General features: G+C 51.6%; 1 protein-coding gene across 1 annotated transcript; it reads left to right on the forward strand.

Moving 5' to 3' along the window:
- The first annotated feature begins 1,094 nt into the window (after positions 1-1,094).
- On the forward strand, positions 1,095-8,784 carry RPS19 (ribosomal protein S19). Its single transcript, XM_037160044.2, has 6 exons — positions 1,095-1,179; positions 1,531-1,601; positions 1,862-1,962; positions 6,737-6,920; positions 7,448-7,502; positions 8,719-8,784. The coding sequence occupies exons 2-6, from the start codon at positions 1,531-1,533 to the stop codon at positions 8,743-8,745; spliced, it is 438 nt and encodes a 145-aa protein (XP_037015939.1). The 5' UTR covers positions 1,095-1,179; the 3' UTR covers positions 8,746-8,784.
- The last annotated feature ends 6,051 nt before the right edge of the window (positions 8,785-14,835 follow it).

Consider the following 14,835-nt stretch of genomic DNA (forward strand, 5'->3'; position numbering starts at 1 on the left):
TGGCATAACATACTAGCTTAATAATTAAGGCATCGTGCATAGGCAGTATCTCACGATAGAAAAAAAAATTACTATTCGCTCTGATGGTTTAAACTCTATCTTTTAAACATAAGAAAATAGCTACACACATTTAAATGTTTCCACTTTTGCAACAAGCTAAGTTTCATCAGACCTTGGTGTGTCTTTCTTGTTCTTGAACTGTATAAGGATTAAAGTCGAGTGTGCATGTAATAATACTACATAATGTTTACCTGTGCCTGGCATACACACACACAAAAATTGTTGCTAAAATTTGTACGTGATGCACCGTGTACAGAAGAAGTCATTTAAAAGAGACAAACAATTGGGATCTCGGGGTTTGCATTTAAGTTCTTTCACTTTTTTTAATGAAAAGACTTAAGACTTAACAGGGGAGATGGACAGCCTAAAGCTGCACAGGTCAGTAAAGCAGATAAATATAAATAAGCAGGTAAGGGTAAGGACTTCGCGAACACTTTCAGGCACTAGGAGGCAGAGCTGAACTAATTTCTCTCAAGGTCCCGCCTCCGCCTGTTAGTACCTGCCCTTATCTCCTCCCTGCCTCCAGCCAGAGCTGTTGTGAAGCAATTTCCGCCCTAAGAAGGGTGGGGCTTCCGCCGCCTGCTCTCCGCGAGCACTAGCGGTCGAAACCGGAAAGGTGGTGGGCTTACTTGTTTCTACCACTTCCTTTAGGTTCCCCATCATAGTTCCGCCCTCACTATCCCCATTTCCGGCCAGTAAAGCCACTCGGAGACAACGGAAGTAACCAGGGTTTTTTTCAGTCCTTCAAACTGCTCCATAACTTCCGCCATCACAGTGTCCTCCGCCGCAACTTTGATCAGTGCAAACGAAACCAGATCTTTCAAGCTGAAGACAAGAGCTCCTCTCTATTACTCTCCAGGAGAAAGCGGGACGGAGAAGAAACGTGTCTCCAGAACCGACCCCCCCCCCACTTGCCTTTTCCTTTACCTTCACACTGTAACACCGCAAACCCTTCTTGGAAGAAGCCAAGCCCCCTTCGCCCTAAGATAGGCGGAGCCGCCTTTTCTAACACTGTTCTCGCGAGCTCTCAGACTTCTCGCGAGACCCGACGCCCGACTTGTGCGCCCGGGAAACCCCGTTGCTCCCTTTTCCCCTGGCTGGCAGCGCGGAGGCCGCACGGTAAGAAAAGCGCTCTGGACTGGGTTGTGTGCGAATGGCCCGGGTCCGACACCCCAGTCCGAAACGCATGCCTGGGAGCTCTGGGGTGTCCGCGCGACTTCGCCCCGCCCCCAGAAGCTTCAGCCACGTGCGAGCGGCAGGCCCGGACTTGCCGGCTCGGCGCGGTCCGGGAATCGAGACTGGGCCTCGTGGGCAGCCGAGAGTTCGGGGAGCCCTAGAGTCAGAGACTACGACATTTCTACAGACGCGGGCGCAAGTCAGAGGAGCCCAGAGCTTTAGGTTGCGTTGGGACCCTGTCGCTCTTCTCCACTAGTTCAGTTCTCTTGTTCACGTGCTTGGTCCTTCCCGCAGATGCCCGGAGTTACTGTAAAAGACGTGAACCAGCAGGAGTTCGTCAGAGCTCTGGCAGCATTCCTCAAAAAGTGAGTGTGGGGCAGGGGTTCCAAGTGAATGGAGGCTGTGGTCTTTGCCTGACCCCTGGATCCGCAGTGCCCCTTCTGGTAGGGGACACTTGTTGGAAGTCTCAGTTGGAGTCCACTATTTCATGAGGCCCGGGTTGTGTTCGAGTTTCAGCCTCTTTATCTTCTGAGACACCTCCAGCTTCTGTTAACCTGCAGTCCTGTTGAGAGAAAGGGTTTTGTGGAAACTGCTGAATTGTGCCCTTTTTGCTCCCTTGGTCCAGGTCCGGGAAGCTGAAAGTCCCTGAATGGGTGGACACTGTCAAGCTGGCCAAGCATAAAGAGCTTGCTCCCTATGATGAGAACTGGTTCTACACGCGAGCTGGTGAGGAACTGGGGTGTTTGTTGGGTGACCATGGCACAGGCCATGCTTCTGTCCCCTCTCTGAGCTCTTACTTGCCCCCCACCGCAGAAACCTTTGACTGTCACTGCATGCTTTGTGTGATGTTCAATACTTTAATGCTCTGTTATCTTTCTTCATTTGTAAGAGGTTTGTGTGAGGATCCTCTGATTCTCAAGGGAAACCCAAGAACAAATGAGTGTCCATATTTTGCTTAGAGGTGATTTGTTCTATAGGCAGGCATTATTTATTTCCTGTCCGGGGGTCCCAACTTCCTGAGTTCAGATCCTTCTCTACACTTAATTTGTGGTTTCCATCTGCCTGTACCTCGTTTCCCCCATCTCTGAAATGTGGTTAGTGATATATCAGTGTAGATTATTGTTGGGTCAAATGAGTTTAATGCAGATAAACTGCTTTAAAGTATGCTTGCCTATTGCAGAGTAATCATTGAAGAAAAGTCAGCTGTCTTATTTTGATTGCTCAGAGCACCACACTAGCTGTCTCCCACTCTATGTCAAGTTATTCCTAAGTGGTTGGGGATCTGGCAAGTCCAGAATGCTCAGGAGAAAACTTTACGATCGGCCTGTGACCATCTGCCAGCTCTCTATCTTATTGATCGTCCAGTAATAACAACTTAGGAGGATTACAATGTAGCCTCTGACTTCACAGTGCTCTTTCTTCCCTGTTCTTGACATTTCAAGTTTCTCCGAACTGTCACTGCCAACCTCCCTCCTCTGAAGTATGGGGGCTCCGTCCTTGCCAAAGCTTGTCCTCAAATGGGAAATTGGTGGAACGCAGAGTCTCAAAATTGACAGAACTTCAGAATGGCAGAGAAGAGTTGCCTTGGGTACACGCTGTCTGGCACTTTAGAACATGTGTTTTGCAGATTGGCGGTGCACTCACGCGTTATTGGATATCCACGGGGGCTGCTCTGTGTCAGGCCCTAGACTGGGCACAGGTGCCAATGTGACTGAGCCACAGCCTATGGCCCCTGAAGACTAAAAGGTCAACTTTGTATGGTGGGAAAGGTGGGTGGCATATTTACCCACCCACTGCTGTGCTTTTAGAAAGAAAATGGAGTTAGTGCGGGGAAGCTGACTTTGCTATTGCTGGTCACGCAGCAGTGATGGGACCTGGACACACCACCATCCCATCACCCATCTCACGGAGCAAGGCTCCCTGGTCCTGAACATTCTTTGACAGTGCCCCAAGAGTCAGTAGGTCAGGGCAGCTTTGGATCTAAGATTTGGAGGAAGAATCTGATGGTTTTTCCCATTTGGTCAGGTAAATATATGTGTGTATTTTAATCTGTGCCTATCAAAAACTTACCAAGCAGGACTGATGCTTTCTTCTTTTCTTTTTAAGTAGTTGATGTTAAAGAGTTTAAGTAACATGTTTGGGGTCTGCCAGCTAGTGATTGCCACAGTTCTTCCCACCCTGTCGTTGATGAAGGGGAGTGGGGGCTCCAGCTCTTTCCTGGCAACAATACATACTTGTATTTCTTAGTGGGGAGAGATTAGCGGGGATTTGGGCCCATGCCCTGTATGATTCTCATTGGCTGTGACTCCTTTCTGCCCACCATGCACCTTTCACGGCAGCTCATACTGGGCTGCGTCCTCTGCCTGCCCTCGTGGAAACCCTTCCTTGGGGTTTCTAAAGCTGTATTGACCTCACTTTGTCCTCACTTATGTTGCTCTGTCAGCATAGATTGATGGTCCTACACCACAGCCTGTTGTGGACATTTTTATTGGGAGTACAGCCACGTCCATCTGTTTACATCCAGGCAGAGGCCAAGTTACAGTTTCAACAGACCACGTGGCTTATGAAGCCGAGGGTATTTATTGTCTGACCCTTTACAAGGGAAGTTTGTCGGTCTCTGTTTTACAGTATAGAACAGTTCTTACCTTACTCTGGACAAGGTGGCGTCACAGGAGATTCTTGTTTACCAAAGAGAAAACGGGCAGGCAGGTGAAATGGCCCTGGGAGGGCAGAGCAGGATCTGTGCCATTTGCCTTTTCTCTTTTTCTGGACCTCTGGGGTGTGCTGGGCCCTTTGAGGGTGGGCTGGAAGAGGGACAGGGCTGTAGGAGTACGGAGTCTCCAGGCAGTGGTTTGCGGGGTGGTGTGCGGTGTGGCTAGAAAGAACCTGCGGCAGGAGAGTGGGGACCTGCTGGAACAGCAGGAAGGGTGGCAAGGAAAGACTTTGGGGGGTGCGGTGTGGCCCTGGGCAAGCCTCATTGATCTTGACTCTCAAAATGGCCCACCTGAGAGCGGGGTGAGAATTCACTGTGTGTCTTGTCGGGCATCTGGCAGTGGACAGCTGCTTAGTTGGCACATCCGAGTGCGCTTTATCGTAGGGTGTGGGTTGAGCGGTTGCTCTCTGCATGGGGCTGGGGACCTACCTTCCTGTTGTGTTAGTGGGAAGAACAAGGCCTGGGGGGCATTACAGGGCAAGTCAAGGGCTGAATCATTGTCAGGGAAGTGATTTAGCAGAGGAGGGGTCAAAGGCAAAATTCATCTAGGAGGCTTCCTTACATCACTTTGACTAAATAGGTCAGGCTGGGGCCACTAATCCGAACTTAAAACCAGCGATTGAGATGCTGAGCTGTGAAGACACTGGGCACAGCATTGCTTGGTCAGCCACGTACATACGAGGCGTCATGTCCCAAACTCGTGGCCTAGCAGGACATGCAGCTTACTCCACCTTGACTGGACTTAAAGTGGGCAGGGGCCCTAAGTGCTCCCTCCTTCACATTTGAGGGGCAGGTTGCCTTCCCAAGGAGGAGAAGGCCATTAGAGGGACCACAGACATAGCCATTGGTGGCAGCGCCTCACTCGCTCGCCCTTGTAACGCCTGCAAGTGTGGCCCGATCTGTGTGGTCACAAGGCCACTTCAAAGGTGGGGCTAGTAGGGCCTGGATCTCAAGGCCTAAAGCGAGGAGAGCGAGAAAGAGATCAGTCTTTTGTTGAAGTCCGTATTTCCACTGTTAAAGCTTCCAGTTTTTGACATTAATAACCTTCTTCCTCCTAATGGGCCAGGGAGATGATTGTCACAAACTGGGGTGACAGGGGAGGGCCTTGTAACATCTGACATCATGCCAGGTCGTTTAAGAAAGTTTAAACCCAATCCTACCCTCTTGAAGGAAATAGCAGGCTTTCCAGGAACGGGTTCTCTGCCCATTGATACCCAAGTAAGCACAAACCTAAGAAAGGCAGGCAGACTGATGCAGCCGATGAGCGGGCTGAAATTCAAACTGTCTGCTGGGCAGCTCAGGGCTGGGCCGCCTTTCCCATATCGAGCCTGGGCTGGGACTGGTCAGAGTGCTGGTCCCAGCTTGGTGAGACCAAGTTTCAGCATCTCATTTCTGGTAGGCAGGCTCTTCTGGGCATCTTAGGAGTGTTCACCTTACCCTGTCCCTCAGGCTGTCCTCCTCCTATCTCAAGTGGGGAAGCTGATTTCCCCAGAACCAGGGGCTGGCCAGGGGCGGCGGTAGGTGTTTGGGCAACTGTGCGGGCCTTAAAAGGTAGAGTTTTTCTTGTGGTGTCACTTCTGGTAGAAAGATTGTGGGTGATGGCTTATACCAGGTGAGTTTCTTCATCCTGCCAGGGAGTGGGCAGCTCGGTGCCTGCAGGGCAGGGGAGTAGAGGGTAGGGCAAGGGGAAGTTTAGGATGGGAAGGACCAAGGAGAGGTGTTTTTTGTTGTTGATGTTGTTGTTTTTAAGTAAGTAGAGGCAGTGAGTCCACAGGCTGCACTGTTGACCCCCAAAAGTCCATGGCTGTATCCTGTCAATCAGAGGACAGGGAGGGCGGGGATGGGGGGATGGGAGAGAGGTGCTCTTGGAGCAGCAGCCAGAGAGAAGGCAGGCCCCACTCACCGCTCAGTCTCAGCCCCTCCCCAGCTTACAGCACTGGCCTCTGGGGTGGCCTGGGGTCACTGCCCTTTGTGTCCTAACCAGGCAGTGCCCTGTGATGACTGAAGTCTGGGCACTTTGTGCACCTCGGCCCCAATTCCTTTAAACCTCAGTGGCCCCCTGAAGTAGAAAACCATAACAGTCTGGAGGAGCTGTCCCTCCAGAGTTGTGTGACAAGAGGCCAGTGAGTGCCTGTTTTCCTTTTCTGTAAAGGACAGCGGCACTTGACACATTCACATGGAATCGTCACAGTTACTCTCATCTGCAAGACAGTTACCCCTCAGTTCATGGATGGGGGCAGGTGCCTTGCCAGGGCCAAGTGAAAACATTTCCAAGGAGGCTGGTAGAGTGGACCAGGGACTTACCCAAGCCAGTGTGGGGACAACAGCCTCCAAGTCCACGAAGGGGGTGATGCACGGTGCAGGTCAGAAACGTTCACTGCACGGGGTCTTGGCCCTGCCCCCCTATTCCACCCCCACCACAGTCTTTCCAGGGGTTGAGGGCTCAGAATTGCACTCAAGTGGCAGTAGGCCCCTTCTCCATGCTCCTGCCCCTCTGGCATACAGAGACAGACAGTTGTGGCTTAAACATTCACTAGGCTTTACCCACAGACCCTCAAGTTCAGCCTCAGCAGGATGGTTCTGACACTCCCTCCACTGCTTGGGTGTCCTGGGCTGGGCCCGGGGTGCAGCGTGGGCTGGCCATGGTGAGAGTGGAGGTCAGGTGCTGGGTCTTAGTGTGTGTGCTCAGCTCCCCTGGCTATGAAACAGAGCAGTAGCTGCCACACACAGAACTGTTAATGTGTCGGGGCCCTTCCCTCAAGTCTGTCTGCCTTGTACCCTACCCAGCTTCCACAGCGCGGCACCTGTATCTCCGGGGTGGCGCTGGGGTTGGCTCCATGACCAAGATCTACGGAGGACGACAGAGAAATGGTGTCATGCCCAGCCACTTTAGCAGAGGTTCCAAGAGTGTGGCCCGCCGGGTCCTCCAAGCCCTGGAGGGACTGAAGATGGTGGAAAAGGACCAGGATGGGTAAGCAAGGAAGGGAAAGCTGGGAAAGGGGGGTGATGGAGGAGCCTTGGGGCCAAGTCACCTGTAATGAACTCAGTGAGGGCCATCCTGCTCCCCCCCACGCAGAGGTGCCAGGTCTGTCTATGCACAGTCTGGACCTGCCCCTCTGGTGGAAGGGATTCCGCAGAAAGGGGAGCGGCCGGGGGTCTCGCCCCGACCTCTCTGGCTGACTGCCCTGGACTCCAGGAAGGTAATTTAGCGACTGTCTGCTTTCATTAGCCTGCTCGTTAACTTTGCCCAATTGATTTTTCGGGGCTTTTGATCTAATGCTTGCACGAATGACACCCTGTCAGCTCCCAGGGGTCCCCTCTCTGCCCCAAGCTCCTTAGAATGCAGCCCACTGGGGCCGTTAGTGGGACTCGGCTGGCAGCACGTGGTTCCATGGCCGGGTGCCTTTTCGGGGAAGCCCCGTTCACATCCAGCCTGGCAGGGAGGGTGGTTGAAAGCCTTCCCTCAGCAGGGGCTGAATAACCTTTCCCCCCGCACAGGGGCCGCAAACTGACACCTCAGGGACAGAGAGATCTGGACAGAATCGCTGGACAGGTGAGGCCTGGGTACAGGCTGAGGCTGTGCTCCTCGGTCACCATCTGGGCATTTCCCCCAGCCTGGGCTTTGTCAGATGAGTTTCCTCCCTTAACCTTGCTTGGTGTGGCTCAGTGGATTGAGTGCTGGCCTGGGAACCAAAAGTGAACCAAAGGGTCGCTGGTTGGATACCCAGTCAGGGCACATGCCTGGGTTGCCAGGTCCCCAGTAGGGGGCATGCGAGAGGCACCCCTCTCTTTTACCCTCCCTTTCCCTCTTTCTAAAGATAAATTATTAAAATCTTTTTTGAAAAAAGAATTTCCTTCCCTGGAGGACACAGCCTGGGCTAATGGGGTCGGGGGCAGGGGGGCCGGGGGCTTCCCTAGGAGCAGGCAGGAGAAAACATTTCTGACTCACCTTTTGCTAGAACTGGAGTGAAGGGAACCCAAGGGTTCAGATGGGCTGCTTTTTATGCAGGGCATCAGCTTTGCCCAGATTTCTGTCTTCAGTGTTTCCTCCTCACTCTTCCTGCTTCTGGGCATCAGGTGGGGTGGCTTACAGCTCAGGTCTCCATTCTGATGGCTGGCTGGCTGGACACCCTGGGGCAGAGTTAGTTCAGCTGGAGCCAGTCTCCCTATTGGGAGAAGAATCTGCTTTGGCTTACTTCAGGGTGGTTAGGATTAATATTCAGTGAGCTGCAAACAGCGGGAACCCTATATCCCCCAGCACAAACCGGTGACCTTGCTGGTTTCTGGAGAAGGAAGGAGACATCTACTGGTTGCATCTCCAACATCCCCATCTGGGGATTGGGCCTACAATCCAGGCTTGTGCCCTGACAGGAAATCACACCTGCGACCTTCCACTTCGCAGGCCTCCCAAGAGCCTTGAAGTGTTTAGTCACTTTAGCCAAGTGTCAGGAATGGAAGGTGTTGCCCTCTGAAAGCTGGTGGCCTGGGAGAGGGGGCTCTTCCAGAGCAGGGGCTGGCACAGACATCAGTGTGGGTGAGAGGGCATTTGGCAGTGTTGGGATCTCACTCCAGCGCTCTTCCTCGGGTCCCAGTTGATGATTCTAAAAAGGTGAAAGGCCCAGGCTTGTGAGGGTTCTCACAATATGAATGCATGTGAGGCCACATACATCAGAAGGCCTGGAGTTCCCTGGGCAGGGGTGGCTCACCCAAAGTGCCAGAATACAGACCCCACGAGTGTCCTCAGTAAACTTCTTCCATCTCTCCCACAGGTGGCAGCTGCCAACAAGAAGCATTAGAACAAATGATGCTGGGTTAATAAATTGCCTCATTCGTAATCCTGGTCTGAGTCTCTTAACTGGCTGCTGCTCTTCCATGTGGAGGAATGAGGAGGGAAGAGCCTGGGGTCCCTGTGGGGCTGTGGCTGCCAAAGCCTGAGGCTCAGCCTTACCAATTCAAACAGTTCTGCCCCAAGAGGGCAGGATGCCTGGGGTGGGTAGGTGGGCCAGGATCCAGAATCCCTTGCACCTCCCTCACATACTGCCTTTGCAATTCTCAGGAAATGAGAAACAAGAGAGAGGCTATTCAAGCAGTGGTCCCAACTGAGGCCTCAGCTGGTGGAGTGACCCAGGCCCCTGCTGGAACAAGGCAGAAGGCCCCTGGGGCTACAGTGTTTCTTTGGAAGGAGGTGGACAGGGAGGGAGCACAGATTCCACTCAGGCTGAACAGTGCTTGCGGTGCACCTTTCCCTTCGTGTGGGCAAGGTGGTCCTGCCTCAGCCCTCACTTCATCTGACCTTGGGCCCTGCTGTGACATCCAGCTGGGTGTACCTGCTCCAGCAGTACAACGGCACAGTTAAGCAGCAGAGCAGGCTGAGAGACCTGTCACACCCTGGACAGGAGAGGTGGGAGAGCTGACATCCTGTTCCCTTCACATGGGTTGCCGCCCCCATCTACAGTCCTGCATGGCGATTGGTTCTCTGTGTTAAAGGGGTGGATGCTCTGCCCATGATTGGGCCTATGGTGTGGGCGGCAGAACCAAAGGGTGCCTGGTGGACAGGTGCTAAGCCACAGGGATGGTCCTGGAAAGGGCTCCTGCCCACATGTGACCAGGCACATCTGACTGGGGAGAACTCTGAGCTGGTGTGGCCAAGGTCCACAGTCCAAGTTACCACTCAGGTCAGATCCATATCCTTCAGGGCCAAGCCAGACTTCTGAATCCCAAACAACTGGGGTTCAAATATCAACTCTTCCCTTGACTGCAACCTGGAGTAACTTACTGCCCCTCTGAGCCTTCCAATCCTTGTCTGTCGTGCCGCTTACTCCTGAGGCATCCCAGAAATAACGGCGTTGAAAGGGTGCCTTGGCTCGGAGCAGCACACCTGGCAGGCAGTCAATTGGTGTCACCCAATTTAAGACCATGGCGTTCAAAGTAGAAGGAATATCAAACCAGAATCCTATACCCAGTGAGCACTGAAGCTGTGAAGCTGTCGTCCCTCCCGGCTCAGAAGTTGTCAGTACTGGAAACCATGCTGAAAAACAAGAGCCTGCCACATGCAAGGCACTTTATAAATACCATGTACGATTTACACTCTGCAGCCTTGCAAAGTAAGTGACAAAAGGCACCTGCAGTTTGGAGATGGGGGAAATAGACTTACTTTCACAGGCTGGGTAATTTTTGTGATGTCTCATGCACTGTCCCTCGGAAGTGAGGGAAATGGTTAAATGAGGCCCAAGGTTACTCCTCGTTCTGGCCCCAGTTTCCTCTTTTGCTAACTCAGATTGCAGACATCTCCAAGAGTTCTCATGAGAACCCAGTGCCAGTCATCTGGTTCCCATGCACAGCGCCCAACCCCAGAGGCACCGGGTGAGTGGGAGGTGGAGGCGCCCAAGCAGGCCAGACAGCCCTGAGAGGGCCCGCAATCCTGCGGCCGCGCCTCTCCACCACTGGGCGGCAGTCGAGAGCCTAGAAACCCGCTCAGCCGCTGGTGGATGTGGAGCAGGCGAATTTCTAGGGCCGCAGAAGCTTCTTCCTTAGAAGGGAATCATGAGGAAGAACTGAAGCACGGAGGGACTAGTGACCTGCTGTATACATCGAGGGTCCCCACAGAACACTGGGGTCCCTGGAGGAAAAGGGAGAGGGCCACCCAGCCAAAGGAGAGGACCTTCTCCTAGGAACTATGCTAAGCACCCTCACAGCCTCACAAGGTGGAGTGTTGTGGCCACAGTACAGGAGAAGAAACTGAGGCTCAGAGGACTGACCAGTCAGTTGGCAGAGTTGAGATTCAAACCCAGGGATGGCGATTTGGAGGCCGTGCTCTTTTGTGAGGGTTGCTTTTCTAAAAATTATGAAATACTTCAAGCAAGCCAAACAGTGCAGGTGGTAGTGTAACGAAGACTCATGAACCCACCACACGACTGAAGAAACAAAACAAGTCATAAAGTGGAGGTGGTCCAAGCCCTCTGTGCACCCTTCCCGGTCACAACCTCCTGGCTCCCCCAGAGGTGACGCCTGTCAGGAACTGCTGTCACGTCCCCTCGGGGGTCTACACCTTCACTACAGACACACGTGCCCCTGACAGCTCACAGTGTTGTTTTGCCTTTCGAAAACAAGTCAACTGTTTCACGCTACCGCGCCTTCTCATTTTCATGGTTGTTTTTTTTCCTCGGTGCAGCCCCGCCGACGTGGGAAGCTCTGCCTTTCTGCCTGCTGTGCACTTCTCTGTCGGAGGAGGGTGCACATCCATCCTCCTATACATGGGCTTTCACTTGTTTCCTGGTTTTTGCTACCAAAAATCGCCTGACAGTACCTTTTTTTTCCTTATATACGAGAGTGTGTGATGGTTCTCTTACTGCTTGGAAACATCTCAACGACCATGTATCGTTCACCGCCCCCACCCCCTCAGACCTCATTTCACTCCCATGTGACCTAAAACGATGCTCAGAGGAACCTGGGCACACAGCGACTTTGAATCCCTGCTCCTCCACCAGCCTACATAACACCAGGCGTGTGACAGTGAAAACGTCCCCTCTCTGGGCCTCAGCTTCTCCTCTGTAAATGGGCTTGTCCACTTGTGGGGAAGCTGACCGAAAAGTACCCACCGTGGCTATTCACTCTCTGGGTACAGGGAACATCATTTCATGCCAACACTAGGGCGATACTCTCACCCTAATCTCTCGGATTAAAAATGCCAAGGCTTCGGACTTCCAGTCAACATGGCGCATAGTCAGACACGGCTCACCTCCTCGCACAACCACATCAAAATTACAACAAAAATATAGAACAATCAACACTCAGAACCATCAGAAATCAAGTTGAATGGAAGTCTGATAACTACGGAATTAAAGAAACCACATCCACCCAGATTGGTAGGAGCACAGATGTGGAACAGGCTGGTCCGTCACCCGCGTGTGATGGATAAAAATTTGGGAGGGCTATTTCAGGAGCAAGGAGCCCCGGCCCCACACCAGGCCCCTGCAGCCCAGGGTTCCAGTGGCTAGAAAATAAGTCCTGACAACTTCAGCTGCAAAAACCAGCAGGGATTGAGTCTGGTACAAGAAACTTCTAGAGCCCCAAGCAGTTCCTCTTAAAGAACCCTCACGTGGACTCACCTAATCAGACTCACTCCCTCTGAGCTCCAGCACCAGGGTGGCAGCTTGAAAGGCACCAGTGGCATGTAGGGAGGACCTGAAGTGTCTGGCCTCAAGGCGAGCAGAGGCCATTGTCCCTTTTCTAAACCTGCCCCACGGAGGACAGAGCTGCCACGCTGGTGCCCTAGCTGAGTGATTTGGATAACCTTATTTGACACGCCTTGGAGATCCCCAGAGGCTCTGCCTCGCCCAACTTACAGGCCCACTCAAGCTGCTTTTCCATGTGAATGTCTGGTCTTGTCTCCTGCTTCACAACTTCCTAAATCTTCTCAAACAAGCAACAGCTGGCCTCAGTGAGCCACGGGCCCAGCACTAGCAGCAGCCAGCCTAGATTTACGACTTGGCTTCACCTGGGAATCTCCAAACTCGGCACAAGTAGCAGCCATTTCAAATTGCTCTATAGCTCAGGCAGAGTGGCCCTGGACAAAATACAGGTGGGGGCTGACCTTGGCCTATACCACCCAGGAAACCCCAGGGCCAGCACACCTAGTGGACAGCTACAGACCATGCCGGAACGCCACCACCCTGCCCTGCACAGTTGATCCTCCATAGAGGATGGACATTGGTGGTCAGTGGTCACAGCCAATCCTTGCAGCTGACTGGCCTGGGTAAATTCCTCCCGGTGGTCTGCCAACAGCAACTAAGGCTCAACTACAAGAGATGGGTGTACTCAAACCACATGCAAAACACACATTCAGTATCCAGCTTGGGTGACAGGGGAGGCTGTGCCACTGGACCCTACAGGACACCTACTACATTAGGCCATGCTACCAAGACAGGGAGTCAAAGCAGCTCTGCCTAATACATAGAAACAAACACAGGGAGGCTGCTAAAATGCAGAGACAAAGAAACATGGCCCAGATGAAAGAGCAGATCAAAACTCCAGAAAAAGATATGGAGATAAGCAATCTATCTGATGCAGAGTTCAGAACACTGCTTAAAAGGAGGCTCAAAGAACTTAGAGAGGACCTCAGCAGCATAAAAACAATCCACTCAGAAATGAAGGATACACCAACTGAAATAAAGAACAATTTTTTTTTTAAGATTTTATTTATTTATCTATCTTTAGAGGGGAAAGGAAGGAGAGAGGGAGAGAACTGGCCTGCAACCCAGGCATGTGCCCTGACTGGGAATCGAACCGTGGTTGCTTGGTTCCCAGGCCCACGCTCAATCCACTGAGCTACACCAGCCAGGGCTAAAGAACAATTTTCAGCCCTGGCTGCTGTAGCTCAGTGGATTGAGCGTGGGCTGCCAACCAAAGGGTGGCCAGTTCAGTTCCCAGTCAGGGCACGTGTCTGGGTTGCAGGCCAGGTCCCAGTATGAGGAGCATGAGGAGCAACCACACACTGATGGTTCTCTCCTCCTCTGTCTCCTCTTCCTCTCTCTCTAAAAAGAAATAAATAAAATCTTTAAAAAAAAAAACAATTTTTAGGGAAGCAACAGTAGAGTGAATGAAGCCCAGAATTAAAACAATGCTTTGGAACAAAAGGAAGCAAAAAACAACCAATCAGAACAAGAAGAAGAAAAAAGAATCCAAAAAGTAAGGATAGTATAATCAGCCTCTGGGACAACATTAGGCAATCCAACATTCGTATCATAGGGGTGCCAGAAGGAGCACCCCAAGACACATCATCATTAAAATGCCAGAGGTTAAAGATAAGAAGAGAACCTTAAAAGCAGGGAGAGAAAAGAAGTTGGTTACCTACATGGGAGTTCCCATAAGACTGTCTGCTGATTTCTCAAAAGAAATTATGCAGGCTAGATGGGACTGGCAAGAAATATTCCAGGTCAAAAAAAGCAGGGACATACAGCCAATATTGTTCTACCCAGCAAAGCTACCATTTAGAATTGAAGCGGAGATAAAGAGCTTCCCAGATAAGAAAAATCTAAAGGAGTTCATCACCAAACCATGATTTTTTTAAAAAGACTTTACTTACTTATTTTTAGAGAGAGGAATGGAGAGAGAAAAAGAGGGAAAGAAACATCAGTGTATGGTTGCCTCTCGCATGCCCCCAACCAGAGTCCCAGCCTGCAACCCAGGCATGTGCCCTGACTGGGAATTGAACCTGTGACCTTTTGGTTCACAGGCTGGCACCCAATCCACTGAGCCACACCAACCAGGGCATCAAACCATTATTATATGAAATGTTAAAGGGACTTACTTAAAAAAAAAGATCAAACCTGAACCAAAAAAGTGCAAAAAAAAAAAAACCATATCGATCAAGAACTGTATCTAAAACACAAACTAAGCAAACAAGAACAGAGACAGAATCATGGACATAGAGAGTGTTTGGTGGTTGCCAGAAGGGAGGGGAATGTAGGGGAATGAGTGACGAGGTGAGGGGATTAAGAAGTACAAATAGGGCCCTGGCTGGTGTGGCTCAGTGGATCGAGTGCCCGCCTGCACACGGAAAAGTCACCAGTTCAATTCTCAGTCAGGACACATGCCTGCCTGGGTTGCAGGCTGGGTCCCCACTTGAGGGCATGTCAGAAGTAACCAATCGACTGATGTTTCTCTCTCTTTCCCCCTCCCTTTCCCTTTCTCTAAAAATAAATAAAGTCTTTAAAAAAAAAAAAAGGAAGTACAAATAGGTAGTTACAGAATAGCCACGGGGATGTAAAGCACAGTATAGGAAAGGGAGTAGCCAAAGAACCTACACACATGACCCATGGACGTGAATAATGGTGGGGAGATTGCCTGAGGGGCTGGGGGGCTGCTGGATGGAAGGAGGCAAAGGG

Source organism: Artibeus jamaicensis, unplaced genomic scaffold (genome assembly GCF_021234435.1).
Source record: "Artibeus jamaicensis isolate MK-2021 breed Jamaican fruit bat unplaced genomic scaffold, CSHL_Jam_final scaffold_36, whole genome shotgun sequence".
NCBI lineage: Eukaryota > Metazoa > Chordata > Mammalia > Chiroptera > Phyllostomidae > Artibeus > Artibeus jamaicensis.

Excerpts from the sequence above, each read along its gene's own strand:
- RPS19 (XM_037160044.2), top strand. The coding sequence starts at position 1,531 with ATGCCCGGAGTTACTGTAAAAGACGTGAACCAGCAGGAGTTCGTCAGA. Across the intron at positions 1,963-6,736 it reads CTGGTTCTACACGCGAGCTG|CTTCCACAGCGCGGCACCTG; the intron begins GTGAGGAACTGG and ends TACCCTACCCAG. Across the intron at positions 6,921-7,447 it reads GTGGAAAAGGACCAGGATGG|GGGCCGCAAACTGACACCTC; the intron begins GTAAGCAAGGAA and ends CCCCCCGCACAG.